Source organism: Psilocybe cubensis, chromosome 1 (assembly GCF_017499595.1).
Source record: "Psilocybe cubensis strain MGC-MH-2018 chromosome 1, whole genome shotgun sequence".
In the NCBI taxonomy this organism is placed as follows: domain Eukaryota; kingdom Fungi; phylum Basidiomycota; class Agaricomycetes; order Agaricales; family Agrocybaceae; genus Psilocybe; species Psilocybe cubensis.
This window is the reverse complement of record NC_062999.1, coordinates 4359598-4373022: the sequence shown is the minus strand read 5'-3', so window position 1 is coordinate 4373022 and position 13425 is coordinate 4359598. Positions and strand designations below refer to the sequence as shown.

At 45.2% G+C, this 13425-nt stretch overlaps 3 protein-coding genes across 3 annotated transcripts; 1 reads left to right on the top strand and 2 right to left on the bottom strand.

Moving 5' to 3' along the window:
* Nucleotides 1-1106: 1106 nt before the first annotated feature.
* On the top strand, nt 1107-2761 carry JR316_0001460 (uncharacterized protein; the record flags this gene model as incomplete). The annotated part of the gene is made up of 2 exons (XM_047887264.1): nt 1107-1437; nt 1497-2761. 2 exons carry the CDS (start codon nt 1107-1109, stop codon nt 2759-2761), a joined length of 1596 nt encoding a protein of 531 aa, XP_047755010.1.
* Nucleotides 2762-4301: 1540 nt separating this feature from the next.
* Nucleotides 4302-5873, bottom strand: JR316_0001459 (uncharacterized protein; the record flags this gene model as incomplete). The annotated part of the gene is made up of 3 exons (XM_047887263.1): nt 4302-5089; nt 5198-5644; nt 5696-5873. The coding sequence occupies 3 exons, from the start codon at nt 5871-5873 to the stop codon at nt 4302-4304; spliced, it is 1413 nt and encodes a 470-aa protein (XP_047755009.1).
* Nucleotides 5874-10124: 4251 nt separating this feature from the next.
* JR316_0001458 (Serine/threonine-protein kinase CLA4) lies at nt 10125-11554 on the bottom strand (the record flags this gene model as incomplete). The annotated part of the gene is made up of 5 exons (XM_047887262.1): nt 10125-10235; nt 10303-10593; nt 10728-11000; nt 11068-11319; nt 11384-11554. 5 exons carry the CDS (start codon nt 11552-11554, stop codon nt 10125-10127), a joined length of 1098 nt encoding a protein of 365 aa, XP_047755008.1.
* Nucleotides 11555-13425: the final 1871 nt, after the last annotated feature.

Sequence of the window (13425 nt, the reverse complement as noted above, 5' to 3'; positions counted from 1 at the left end):
GTGTATTTTATCAGGGTTACGAATTTGTGTGTATATTAGGTGTATCATATTCAGATCGTCGTTATGTTATGATTTTTTGACGTTTGTAGCATTCCGTTGTAGTTTATCCAGTATTCGTGGTACTAGTCGTCTAAAGCACGTAAATAGGACTATTACAGTCGAACATGGGAATTGAAAGTCTATCGGGGTCACTCAAAGTCCATGCATCGGCAGAACACTTCAGAAATACAAAAAAAGCAGTGGATAATGTAATATAAAAATTATTTTAATATGGTCAATGATAGATATAGTCTGTCTGTCAATGACGAGGCAGATCGCTAGAGAAACTGAATGTATTATGCATGCGACTCTGATCATTCCTTTCATCCAAGTATCTCTGCTGATCTTTTCGCGCGCAAACGGTCTACAGACTATATTTACGCACGCAGAAACAGTTACAATGGATGTAAACGCTTAAAAGCCAATGCAACGCAAATCACATTTTTCTGTACAACTTTGTAAGCTTCGAATTCCCCGGAATGGAAAGTTATTCTAATAATAGATATAGGAAATCGCCCTGTTTGGTTGGCGAGCCGTTGGTGGTACTATGCGACTTTGCGGGTGACGAGAGCATCCAAATCAACGTTCTGAACAACATGAAGCCTTGCAATACCTGGCAGCCTTCACTCAATTGCTGGTTTGAGCTAAGCAACCAGCTCGCTACATTCCATTAGTCTTTTGACAGAAGCTACTTGGGAAGCAAAGAACGTTATATGGTACTAATGGTAGAGTATCTCGCACCTCTGGGATAATAGAACTTTGTAATCTAGAGTTCAGTGCAAGTTCAGCGTTCAAAAAAAAAGTCAGAAAAATCGTTCTAAGTTGAATAACGGAGTGTTCCGTCAGGGGTGTTTCATCTTTTGATCCGAATAACCACTGAAGATCTTCGGCAATTTCGATGTCCCACTTGGCATCATTCGAACCCTTTGCCATTTGGCGTTGGGCGATGAGCTAGCGGCAGCAGCCTGCAGGCTAGTGCTCACGGCTGTCCTCTTTCCGTGCTCTTTCCATGAGCTTCATCAATATCTTCACCTCCACGGACACGAATTCTTCTCTCTGACGGTAGCATGTCTTTTCTTGCTTCGGACAGCCTGAGAACATGTGTCTCCCAGTCTTTTTTTCCTAGGGACGTCGCATCTCTGCCAGACTCCACAGCCGACGATTCGTTGTTTACAGACAGGTCGATTTGGAGTATCATCTGGAGCTGTACTGCTACTATCTTTGCCTGTACATGGATTTCTGTCCACCAAAATGTCCCAGCTCCGAACGATAGCTCAATACGCGTCCTGGGGCGAAGGCTTGCCATCATGTTGAACTTGTTTATCGCGCCTGAGATGGTGATCGTGTGGACGACCCGTCAGTATCTGGCGGCTTCGGTGATCGTTAAACGACACAAGTGTACGTCGCAAATACCTTTCCTATTTCTGTTTGTTACTGATATTTTGAACTCGACTCAGCCAGAGGTTGGACCAAAACACACGCATTCTTCGTCATTATGGGCGGATTTTCCCTGTATCAAGATGGGGTCCTTTTGCGAACTCTAGAACTAAGTGAACTGGAAAGGTTAGATCAGGAGGGAAAAATCGAATGGCCTACCATTACCGAAGCCGAAATTCAGGACAAAAGCAAAGGCGACTTCTTTACAAAGGGTATCGTGGTGCTGCAGACGACATGGTTCGTCGTCCAGTGCATTGTCAGAGGAACCAAAAGGCTGGTTCTTACGGAGCTTGAAATCGTAACGCTTGCGTTTTCCGCTATCACAATCATCACCTATGCACTATGGTGGAGCAAACCCCTCGACGTCCAAGTTTCTGTTCCTGTCCATTTGAAGAAAGGTTGTTCTGCCGATCCTGAGCCCACAGAACCGGAAGAAGAAAAGGGTGAAACTAAATCCACTTCTGTCGATGCTGTTAGCGAAGCTATCGACCCAGTTCCGAGCGGTAGTGAGGTCGTTCAGCTACCCGGACCGCCAACCCAGGCTGTAGACACCGAAGTCCCCCTTCTAGCCTCCATGCCTACAGCTGAAATACCAGCCTCAAGTGACGCCGATGTAGAGTCCCAAAGCGACTCCTTGCATTCCAAACTTGCCACCCAAGTACCCCCGCCGACCTTCGACCGCCCTTATCACGATCCCAGCTTAAGTTTACTCCAGCAATTTCGAGTCTATCTCAAGGTGAAACGAGAAGAATATGGTCTAATCGGATGCATATTATACATAGTTATATATCGTCCACTCGCCATGTTTTTTGGCGGTTTTTACGATATGCTTTTCTGCACCACCCTCGAGGGAAGGCGCTATCGTGTACCGACCTTCTACTGCCCGCCAATTGAAGATGACTCCCTGGGCATTGTGCTAGCCATCTTCGTTGCTCTCGTATTTGGTGGAATCCACTGCATCGCATGGTCATTCCACTTCCCAACCGATATCGAGAAATGGGCCTGGAGAGTATCTTCCGTCTTAGTCTCCGGCATTCCCCTCGCCGTATCATTTCTCTCCGTGTTGACCGCGTCAACTAGCACAAAAGAAGATGGAAAAGATGTTTATTCCTCTTCCGTGATTGAGTGGATCGACAATATAACCATTGTGATTTTAGTTCTTTCCGTTTTAACCTACATAGCCGCTCGTGGGGTTCTTCTCGTATTGCCAATAATTGCTCTTAGGGCCTTGCCGCCTGGAGCTTACGTTGACTTAAACTGGACCGTTTATCTTCCTCATATTTAGTCTACATGGTGTTATGTAAATTACTTTTGTAAAATCGAATTTTTAGAGGGACCGGTGACGTTTCGATCGGTAGATACTTTACAACCTCTACTGCTTAACCACCGTCAGAATCTGCCGAGAAATCCCAAATAGATTATTTCACAGGTCGTTTATGACGCATCTATGGCTGCCCAAGTGGGGAAATATTCCCCGTAAATATAATTACCTTATTTTTGAAAACTGCGTCAAGAATAAAAAAAATTTTGTGCGCGGAAACATTTGTTTGGTGCGCAGATTGCTTTCTGAGGCAGTTTGATGAATCCGTAAACACAATTGTCTGCGCGGAAACATATTTCAGACATAATTTACAAGCACAAGTGTATTATTTCTGCCCCAAATTATATTTAACATGCAAGTTACATGCATGTAAGTACATTTTGTACGTTGAACAAACCTTTTAATGCGCGGAAAACATTATTCGAAATGACCATTTTCTTGACCAAAGTGGCCAGCCGCGATTGCCGTGATTATGTAAATTGATCCTTTATGGCACTTCGGCACATGCTCATGGAGTTAGAGCTCCGACTGTCCTGTGCAATAGTCGTCCTGCTATTACCATTCTGTAGGGTAAGGTATCAACAAGTTTTGGGTTATATATATCTAATAACACCTATCTGGTGCTTTTGAAAGCTCCCCATTGGTGGTGCAGCTTGTGCACCATCTCAGAGAAACTGCATATATTGTGGAAAAATCATCAGTCAGTACGTCTTTGCCTGTACCTTGCACGTCTGTGAAGTTAAGCATGTCTATATAGGACTATAAAGTCATACCAAGGCAATATTTAATGAGTAAAAGTGTAATTACTGACCATAGTACTTCATAAATGGCTGTAAAAGAAAACGACCCTTTGTATTTAAATTATAGGTTATGCCTTCAGTCGGAGCTCTAACTCCATGAGCATGTGCCGAAGTGCCATCATGGATCAATTTACATAATCACGGCAATTGCGGCTGGCTGCCTTGGTCAAGAAATGGACATTTCGAATATTGTTTTCCGCGCATTGAAAGGTTTGTTCGGCGCACAAAATATAATTACGCGCATGTAATTTACACGTTAAATGTAATTTAAGGTAGAAATAATGCATTCGTACTTGCAAATTACGTCTGAAATATGTTTCCGCGCAGCCAATTGTGTTCACGGAATCATCAAACTGCCCCAGAAAGCAATCTGCGCACCAAACAAATGTTTCCGCGCGCAAATTTTCTTTTATTCTTGACGCACTTTCCAAAAATAAGGTAATTATATTTACGGGGAATATTTCCCCACTTGGGCAGCCATACGCATCAGCTGCAGCGCTGGTAGGTACAGATAGAGGAGTGATCCACCAACAACTGTTCATCAACTGAACATGAGTATTAAAAGTCGGACCAACAAACCCGAAGATGACTCGCACTCACCTCGAAATCTAGTGAACACCGAAATGAGGTCGATGAGAATCTTTGGGATACGATGATTAACTTTCTGCGTTCCCTGCAATTTGTATCTTCCAAACACTCGCGAGTTAAGAGAGGGTGTATTCGGGAGGCAGAAGTGTAATTTCTGCTCCATTCGGCCCTTGAGATATTCGAATACCACTATCTTCTTCCCTACGCACGATTGTTGAGGTGCGAACTTGGGGAGTCCCCTGAGATATGATCGAAGAAGGAAGAATTCCCTGTGTATTTGCAGGAGCAACCGACCTCGGAGCTCGTACTCGATCCGAGCTAGTCATGGGCGCGTTAAGGGCATGCCTCGTCCTCGTTTTACTAGATTGTGGAGGATTACGAGAGGAGGAGGAGGGCGTGCTCGCTGTATTAGTCTTTCCAGCTGTGGCAACGATGTCTTCCCTGCTGACAATGAACGGATTGACTGGTGGAGGATAACAATAAAGTGATTCGTCGATAGCATTGTTACCTTCAGACCTCTTTCTACGCCTCTGGAGAAGAATAAATAGGAAAGTCGTGAAGAGAGCAATGGTTAAAACGGAGCCTAGTGTTCCTCCCACTATGGCCCCAGTTTTCACCCGTGTATTTGAGAACGACGGGGAAGTAACAGAAGAAGTGTTAGGGATTGTTGTAGTGGAAGTCCGGTTGTTGACAACGATATAGTTAAGAGATAGTGGAGTGGAGTTAAATTCCATGTTTCCATTGTACACGACCGTCAGAGTGTGAGGTCCATTTTTATTGATTGGTGTCTGAAACAGGAAAACATTGGGCTCAACCACATTCAGCTTGGATTCTACTGGGTGACTTGAGGGGATATCAAATATTGTAGGAGGTCCTGAATCGACGGTATATGATGCTGTCGTTGCTGTGGTCAATATGCTGTGATTTAGAAAGGTATACCATAACAGTGACTCCCCTACCAAAAAAGAGCTTGAGTCATAAAGTAGACATGAGAGAAATTGGAAGGACCGACCGTAGAAGTCCATGGTGAACGAAGAATTCTTGATATTTGTCTTATTCCCGACTGTGTCCTGTGGCGAGCCTGCAATAAATCCAGGAGTCCATCCATCACTGAAATGCATGCGTGGATCTGGGGAGGTAATTAAGACTCTTGAATTGCTCAACGATGATGACGGGGAAGCCTCATAAACGATGTTATCAAACCAAAAGGTTTGAGGGGTTAACGATGGGTCATCCGTCTGAGGAAAAGCTACGTTAACAATGATCGTGTGTTGACCGTCTATCAGCGGCCCTAGTTGGTTGCAGAATTCCAAGTTGTTTCCGATATGTGGATTAAACGCCGTGGTACTAACTGTGTTGCTGAGGAGTACAGTACATTGCACAGATGGAGGTGGTGCCAAACTCGACCCAGGAGATGGCTGAGTTTCATTGAATGTTCCGTCAAAGGCTACCGAGGTTCCTAAATATGAGCGTTATTTACATGCCCTGCCAGCAGTATTTTTGAAAATACCATTGAAAGTGAAAGAGAAGCTCGCATTCGACGTTGTGCCGTGTAACGTACCCATAAATGGAGTGCCATTATTGTCCAATGCGTTAAATTGTGTAGTGGTAGAGGCAAACCATGGCCCTGTGTATTGGATCAAATCCGTGTCTGTATCGTCAACTAGGATACGATGAGGGCTTGACATGACAAGAATAACGGTGGGATGTGAAGCCAGACAACGATGGTGTGAGATTTAAAACCATTGCGGGGTGAATAAACCTGGCACTGAGTGAGAAAATTCACACTGATCGATGAATCCACATTCGTGAGGCTTTGATGTTCAAGTCAGACCGAATTGCGGGCGCCTAAAATTTATGGCGGGTAACGGCTGCAAATAACATAGAGATCAGAGCAAACTCCTAGAAATAAAAAAAACTGAGGACTGAGTAGACACATTGGATGAACCAACGCGATATCTTGAATAAAGCTCCTACAGAGTGCATTGTCGGCAATGTACAGGACCACATGCAGCATCGGAAAATTCATCCTGAACCGTGAAACACCTCCGTGAGATGATGGTTACTACCATCTTTTTAAAGCTGAGCGACATCATAAAAGAAAACATAATCTCGGCAGTATCCGATGATTGACGGTACTCGAGAGTCGAAAGTCCTGTCACGGGATCATCTCGGTGAAACGACGCGTCAATGACATCGGACGCGTAGTACCATTTCGAGACAACTTCAAACCGACCCACTTGAAATTTATTTGAAGATCACTTTTCAATAGGACTCTGGTAAAACTAAATACTATTATTATTTTTTCAACTAACCCGCTGATGTTCCACTGGGAGTAATCCTTTAGCATCCACCAATCATCCAATGTATTTAAATGTGCCCTAGACCATTGGAAATACATCATAATCTTTCTAGTACATGCTAGATATGTTTTTCAGGTCAATGGAGACACGATTTACTCATATACTTACTCCATCGGACACAGATTTCCCACTTTCTCAATGCATGTACCACTGTGATGCTCAGTCTCCAAACACTTTACCGTTCTTGTAATGACAGTAACTCCCGAAAAAGGCGGTCTCTTCCTGAAGATATGTTAGAAACCTACTAAGATGTGGTCGTTTGCGGTCTATGCTGATATGTACATATTTGATTGATACTATGGTCGGGCTTTGATCACTATGAACAATTTTATAGTTTACTTTGTTCATAAAGTGGCAGTATGAATTGAACTAGGGTCATGGTGTATATGAGTATACTATATATCCATCGTCAATGATGTCGACAGAGGAAACGGGTCGAAGTAAATGCACACAATCTCATCAAATGCCGACAGAGGGGATATACAACTAGTGTCACATGAACTTACCTTCAATTGAGTCACCCAAATCGAGAGATAAACCCACCTGGCGCCGTGGAATAGTTTTATCTGATGGTCAGGCTATGAATAAGGAGGATCCGGTCTACTATCGTACTCTGCACATCGCTCCGATATGCATCATTGGAGGACCATCAATACATATGAAGTTTCGTCCTCCACCTGGCTATCCCCACATGATAAGGCAAAACGATTCCAGATAGAGACTTTATTCAATCATATAGCTTTAGTAAATGTCTATACGGTAGAGGGTCAAACCAAACATCCTGCCAATTTACATTGTACTACCGATAGGAGTGGTGGTGCTTTAGTTTTCTCCTTCTTGTATAACCCCAACGAAATCGGGACGAATGTCCTGATCGTTTATAGCCAGCGAACGGTCATGCGCATGGAATATGTACCAGATTCGGATGGCTGGTCGGAAGTGCTCTTTCCGTAAAACTAGAGCGCTCTCAGGCTATCTGGGATCGCATCACATATACATTCAAGGGAAGCGAGATATCGAAAGCGAGTGAGGTGAGATGAGATGAGATGCAGGGCTCAGAGCGAATACCCGGATCGATGACCGGGCCATTTAATGCAAAATAAGTGGGAACAGGGATGTACGCGGTTGCAGTGCGGATGAGCGAGCGTCTATTAGTACTTATTGTACTTAACATTGGCGTGAGCGGCGCACTCCAAACGCTGGCTGCGTATCGGACCCGGATGAATTGACAGCATCAAATAGCCTGAGGGGAGCACCTGTTATTCTACACTGAGGCACTGAGCAGTGCAAAGAAGACGAATCTTTGTGGACTTTACCAGTGGGTCATAGTAAAATAGTGATGGTATAGTAATAGCATGACCATGGGTGCGAGGCCCCTCATGATCACGGAGTTGAATGTGACCTCGGCAAGGTCCTAACGCGGCCACTCGATTTCTTGACATATCCAGACAAAAGAGAAACTTCGCAAGCACTCAAAACAATAAGACAACAATTATCTCTGGCAGCTCTTATTGTCCATGAATGTCAGTTCTTCCAGGTTTTGCCAGTGGTGGTGTGCTTGTCTTCCGATAACCGTGCTGGAGTGGATTGGGAGGGCGAAGGGCCGGGCAAAGTCCAGTCAGATGGGCAGGCGGAACTCCCGAGAGGGTCCCAAATGAATTATGACACTTACGAGAGGTGAAAGAGAGGTACAGGGGGGTATGTTCGACGACTGGTATAAGCTCCAACTACGTCAAATAGAACAAATTCACAAACACCACAAAGCTAAAACCCCCACTCTACCCGCACAGAGCGGGGTATAGTAAACAGTAACATAACTTACTATACCGTACAGTTAATTAATAAACGCCAATCACCGTGACCCGTGCCACTGTGTTGCTTTTTCTTGAGATTGAAGTAAAAGCTGAAAGCCGTATCTCGCTATCAACTTCAACTTTGATAACATGATAAATATAAGTCGCATCATGGTCATACGACCCAACCCACGATCTAAATCACTCAACTCCAGAACCTACCAGAGCTCAGAAACTCGCGCCCAAGGGAGCTGGAGAAGCGGGGTTGTGCGGGGAGCGCAGTAAACCAAGCAAAAGCAAATCGCGAAAGAAATAAAACACTCCTTCTCAAGTTCTAGCTACATATGTAATACTAAATAAAATAGATGCGAAATGCGAATGTGAATCCAGATTCCAAACTATGCAATTTAAAAACCACTAAAGAGTGCCAGAGATAAATAGATAAGGTGGGAGACACCATAAGCGAAAGCCTAAGGGGGGAGATAGAAGGGTAAAAAAGAGGATGACATGGAACAACTACATCGTCGATGACGATTTCGAAGATAATTTATGGCCTAGCATGGGCATAATTCGGCGTACATAGACAGGGCAGGCGAGTAGTAGGCATATGGAGAAAGGGGAAAGGAAAGGTCCTGGTTCGGATGTGCCGATTGTTATGAGGTGGAAGGGGTGGGTATATGCATAACAAACATATGTACATACATCACCATCACATCCGTCTCCAACTTCCAAAAAAAAAGGTAGAAGCCGAAAGGAACCTTTTACACGGGACATACAAGAGAGACTGTTAAGTAGTAGTACTAGTACAATAATGATACGTATACGTATGACAAGGTAAAAAAAGAATGAAAAAGAAATGGAAGGGAATTAAGAGACAAGGGTTGCTTGACAAGGGCCGAAACTTGGGACAAGTGACAAGATGAAGAGAGACAAGAAGGAGAGAAATGGAACAAGGGAACGTAAGAGAAGTCCAGGTGTATGCATGTACGTAGACAACAAATTTGGAGTGATTGAGGGGGGAAAAAGAATATGATGGACGAATTGCAAAGCGCTTACAAAATGAATGGAAGTATAATGGGTGGGAAGGGTGGAAGAATGTGTGTTGTTCGTTCCGAGACAGAGAGAAGGAGAAAAACAAAAGCAAAAAGTGTGTGTGGGACAAAGCGAACATCGTATCGTGCGGAGATTCCAAGTCGAACAACATTTCGTGAAAATTTTTTATGGCGGTCGTCAAAAGGAAACAGAAGAAGCGTCGTCGGGGAAGAGTGTGTGAGAGGGGTAGCGGAACCTCTATTCCTGGAATAACGACGTCGTTGGTGTCAAGACACATATATCCATGTTGTTATATTTGTATGACACAGACACATATACAGCATGTCGTTGTCTTCCAGTCATCCTAGACTGAGCGGGTGCGGGTGACAGAGGATGGTGGGATGAATGGATGGATAGATGGACGGATGAGAGGTGTGATTGTCGACAAAATGATGATAATGATGAGGTTGACGGCGACGATGATGGGGGAATATGACAGTGGGACTATTCAGTGCCCAAGATCAAGGGATAATAATATAGGTACACAGAGATGTGAACAGACCATTCCAAGGGAGCTCTAGGCCAGTAGAAGTGGAGGGTACGAGACGAGTAAACCAAAAAGGTAACAAGAGGTGCAAATGAGACCAGAATACAACATCGATTTCGGATTCAAAAGAGCCAGGAGTATGTACGCGCACGAAGGCACGCGTGACGCGTTGAATTGTGTGGTGGGGGTGGGGCACCATCATCATCAATTAGAGGCCACCAGGGGCGCAGATCTACGCCTTGACTGGCGGCGCGCCTTCTTCTCAGAGGAAGGCGACGGTCCTGGATTAACGCAGTTCCATTCAGCCGGAAGACCCTGTCAAGCACACACAAAATTGAGATTCTACAAGTTTGCACCAAATTCACTGATTTATTGGACTTACGGTAAAGGCACCCGTTACAGGGTCAAACCCTACGTGCACATGATGGACGAAACTGGTCGGGTTTCCGATCGGCGAGGAGAGCGCGCTGCGGAGGTACAGCGCGTCGCGCCATTCGTATAAATTCGTATTGCCCTTAAACACAATCGCTAGTATATCGGTCGGCACGGACCCTGAGGATGTGGAGGAGCTTGGGCGGGTGGTGAACTCGACAATGAGGCAATTGTCCCGTTTCACGTCGATGTCGATTCGGGTGAGAGCGGGTAGTGGAATACTCTTCGATGCCGGCGAGGACTGGCGGAGCAGGGCAAATGAAAAACAGGATGTCAGTAAAGAAGGTCGATAAGAGATACGAATAAGAATAGATTTGGGTCCCCCGAGTGGGGATCTGAAGGTGGAGAAGTAGAGCAAAGAAGAGACTAGTTCACCTTGGTACTTCGCCGATGAATGACAAGAGCCTGTGGCGTGAGTGTCAGCCATCGTTCTTTCCACAGCCAACCCGCGAAGAGGCCTGTTTGTTTGATCGCAAAAAGTCCATCCAGGACCGGGTGTGATGGCGATGAGCTGCCCTTTGGCACAGCGGCGAGTGGAGAAGCAGATGCAGGCCGTGAGCGGGGCGAGGCGACGATGGATGGAGAGGTTTTGGAAACAGCCGGCTGTCCGCCAATGATCTCTGCATAGATGGGGAGAATGTTCGCGTCCTATGGGAAAAGAAGCCGCCTTGAATGTGAGAACACAGGAGTGAGAATGCCTATGAATTGAACGCACCGTGAATGTACCCGCCACCGAATCCGATCCTATATGCGACTTGTGCACAAAATCGAAGGGTGCGCTGTAGTTGCCTAGAGGACACCGCTGGTAGATATCGTCCTGCCAGTCATACAATTCCGAGTCGGTGGTGAATGAGAAGTTGTACCGCTTGATCTTTGTCTTTAGTTCGAGTGCATGGTCTGCCAGGTCTGTTCGCTCGAGCTCGGTGATGTCTTGCAGACTGATGCGAGTGCGCTTGTTTGACGAGGGCTGCAACGACGCGAGTGAGACAACTGTGGAGCCAAAGCGAACTATGGCGAACAAGAGAACTTACATTGATGATTGTCAGCGACTCGCTGTCGAGTTCAAGCCGCTTGGGCTTCCAAGTAGTGCCACTGAACGTGGAACGCTCCAACAGATTGGCAGAACCACTGCGAACAAGGGGTGGAACCGTGGCAGCGGCGCCCTTGGTTCGTTTGTAGGGCGATTGGGGTTTGTAGTCCATGGTGTAAAGAAAAAGGGAGGGAGAGGGGCGGATTGAAGAGAAAGGGTAGAGGGAGATGGTTGTTTAAAAGAAAGGCTCCCAGGAACCCAGAGTCACTCAGCCAATTCTTATTTATGACTTTGATGGGGTAAAGTGAACTCGCAACGAGGCGACAAAGGAAAGAGCCGCTGTCCCGTATATCTAGTCTGAGAATCAAGCCTCGAGGCCAGCCCGGGAAGATTGTGGTCGAGTGCAGAGGTGTTTGTGGGCCCTGTTTGTCGTCTGTCCGTCGTCGTCGCCGTTGTTGGGACCTTCCAACGATGCGGCTGCCCTTTTCTTTGTCTTGTGGCCCAGAGTCGCACAGCCACCGGACTTTATGACAATCAGAGCATTATTACTCCCGCATAATAATAGCTTGAAATGAAGGCACACAGTCAGTAGATCTTCTACTTTCTCTACAAGACATACAGTCAATATCAAAGCCGCCGATGAAAGGAGGGAGGGCCACAGGCCATTTTGGTGAACAAACGAGCGTTTGGACAGCTCTGGACGCTAGTATGCTAAGGATGAGTTCGGGTGGAATAAGTATTTGATTTTGCGATAGTCCACTGGAGAATCGCAACTTTTGCCTGGCTGCTATTGTTCTTCGTTGATCACGGGTGCCCTTCCAAATGAAATTATTGACAACCCAGCGTAGGTGTTCGCGAGGTCTTTCCCTGTATTAGCGTTGATTGTAGGGCGCTTCAAGATGGACAATGAACATGCAACTTCGAGATTTCTCTAGACCCATCCACATATGGCCGGACTGAGAGCAAAAATTAGACGATTATCAGAACTGTTAGTATTGGATAGAAGATTTGATCAAAGATAATCATTTGTATTGTAACCCCATAGACGCCCAGCATGATGGCGGATAAACCTACAATGCTTTAAATCAGAGTACGAATACCGTTGAATTTTAGATATTGCAGCATCAGTCCTGCAGCTTGTATTAGACTGTAGCCATGTTTATAAGAAAAAATGTCTGCAAAACAAGTCAAATGGCGTCCAGAGAGCGTTAACGACGGCAAAAAAAGTGAATATATGCGCCTTGAAGGGGGTCAAAATTGTAAAAAAAAATACCTTGTGGGAGAATTTCAGTTTTGAAGGTTCCATACGGCATATATCCCTCATGAGCTTGGATACACTCCGAGGGTCACTTCAGGCAAAGTCAGCGCTTGCCCTGGAAGAATCATCAGTGCAGATGAAAGGTAAATATCATAATCTGAATCCAGCGACGGTTTGAGTATGATTTTGATCATTCTGATGTAAGAAGTGATACTTTTCAGTAGACAGAGTCTGATTTCATTGTTGCATGAGCAAAATCGAACAAATTCATCAGATGGTGGAACGAACGAACAAGTATCACCAAGAAAGTTTGGACGAACAAAGCGGCATCTTGCGGCAACAGGAAGTATTAACGCGGAGATTGAAGATTGTCATGTGAACTGCGGCGGTTGCCGTGATGCACTTTGTCAACAGAAACGAGATTCAATCAATTGTTGAAACCGATTGGTGTCCTTCAAGCATGCGGTCGGTCGCGTTCAGAAATTCAGAGAGCTATATACGACATTTCATGAGATATCTCTTGTTGGTTGAATATTGAGACACTCAGCAAAGTGCGCGTCAGCCTAGCCAGCCTTCATCTAATTTGCAAGTCGACAGCAGTAGCATGTGAAATCCGCTGTTAAAACGTTTCACTTGAAAGTTCACAGTTGCAAGATCAGTCAGAAAACAACTGCCAAAAATGACTATTCGCTCTTGAAACGTTTCACTTGAGCTGATAGAGAAGACTTTCGAAATCAACGAAAATAAAATTACTCCAAAATTTTATTATATTATGTATGCGTCTC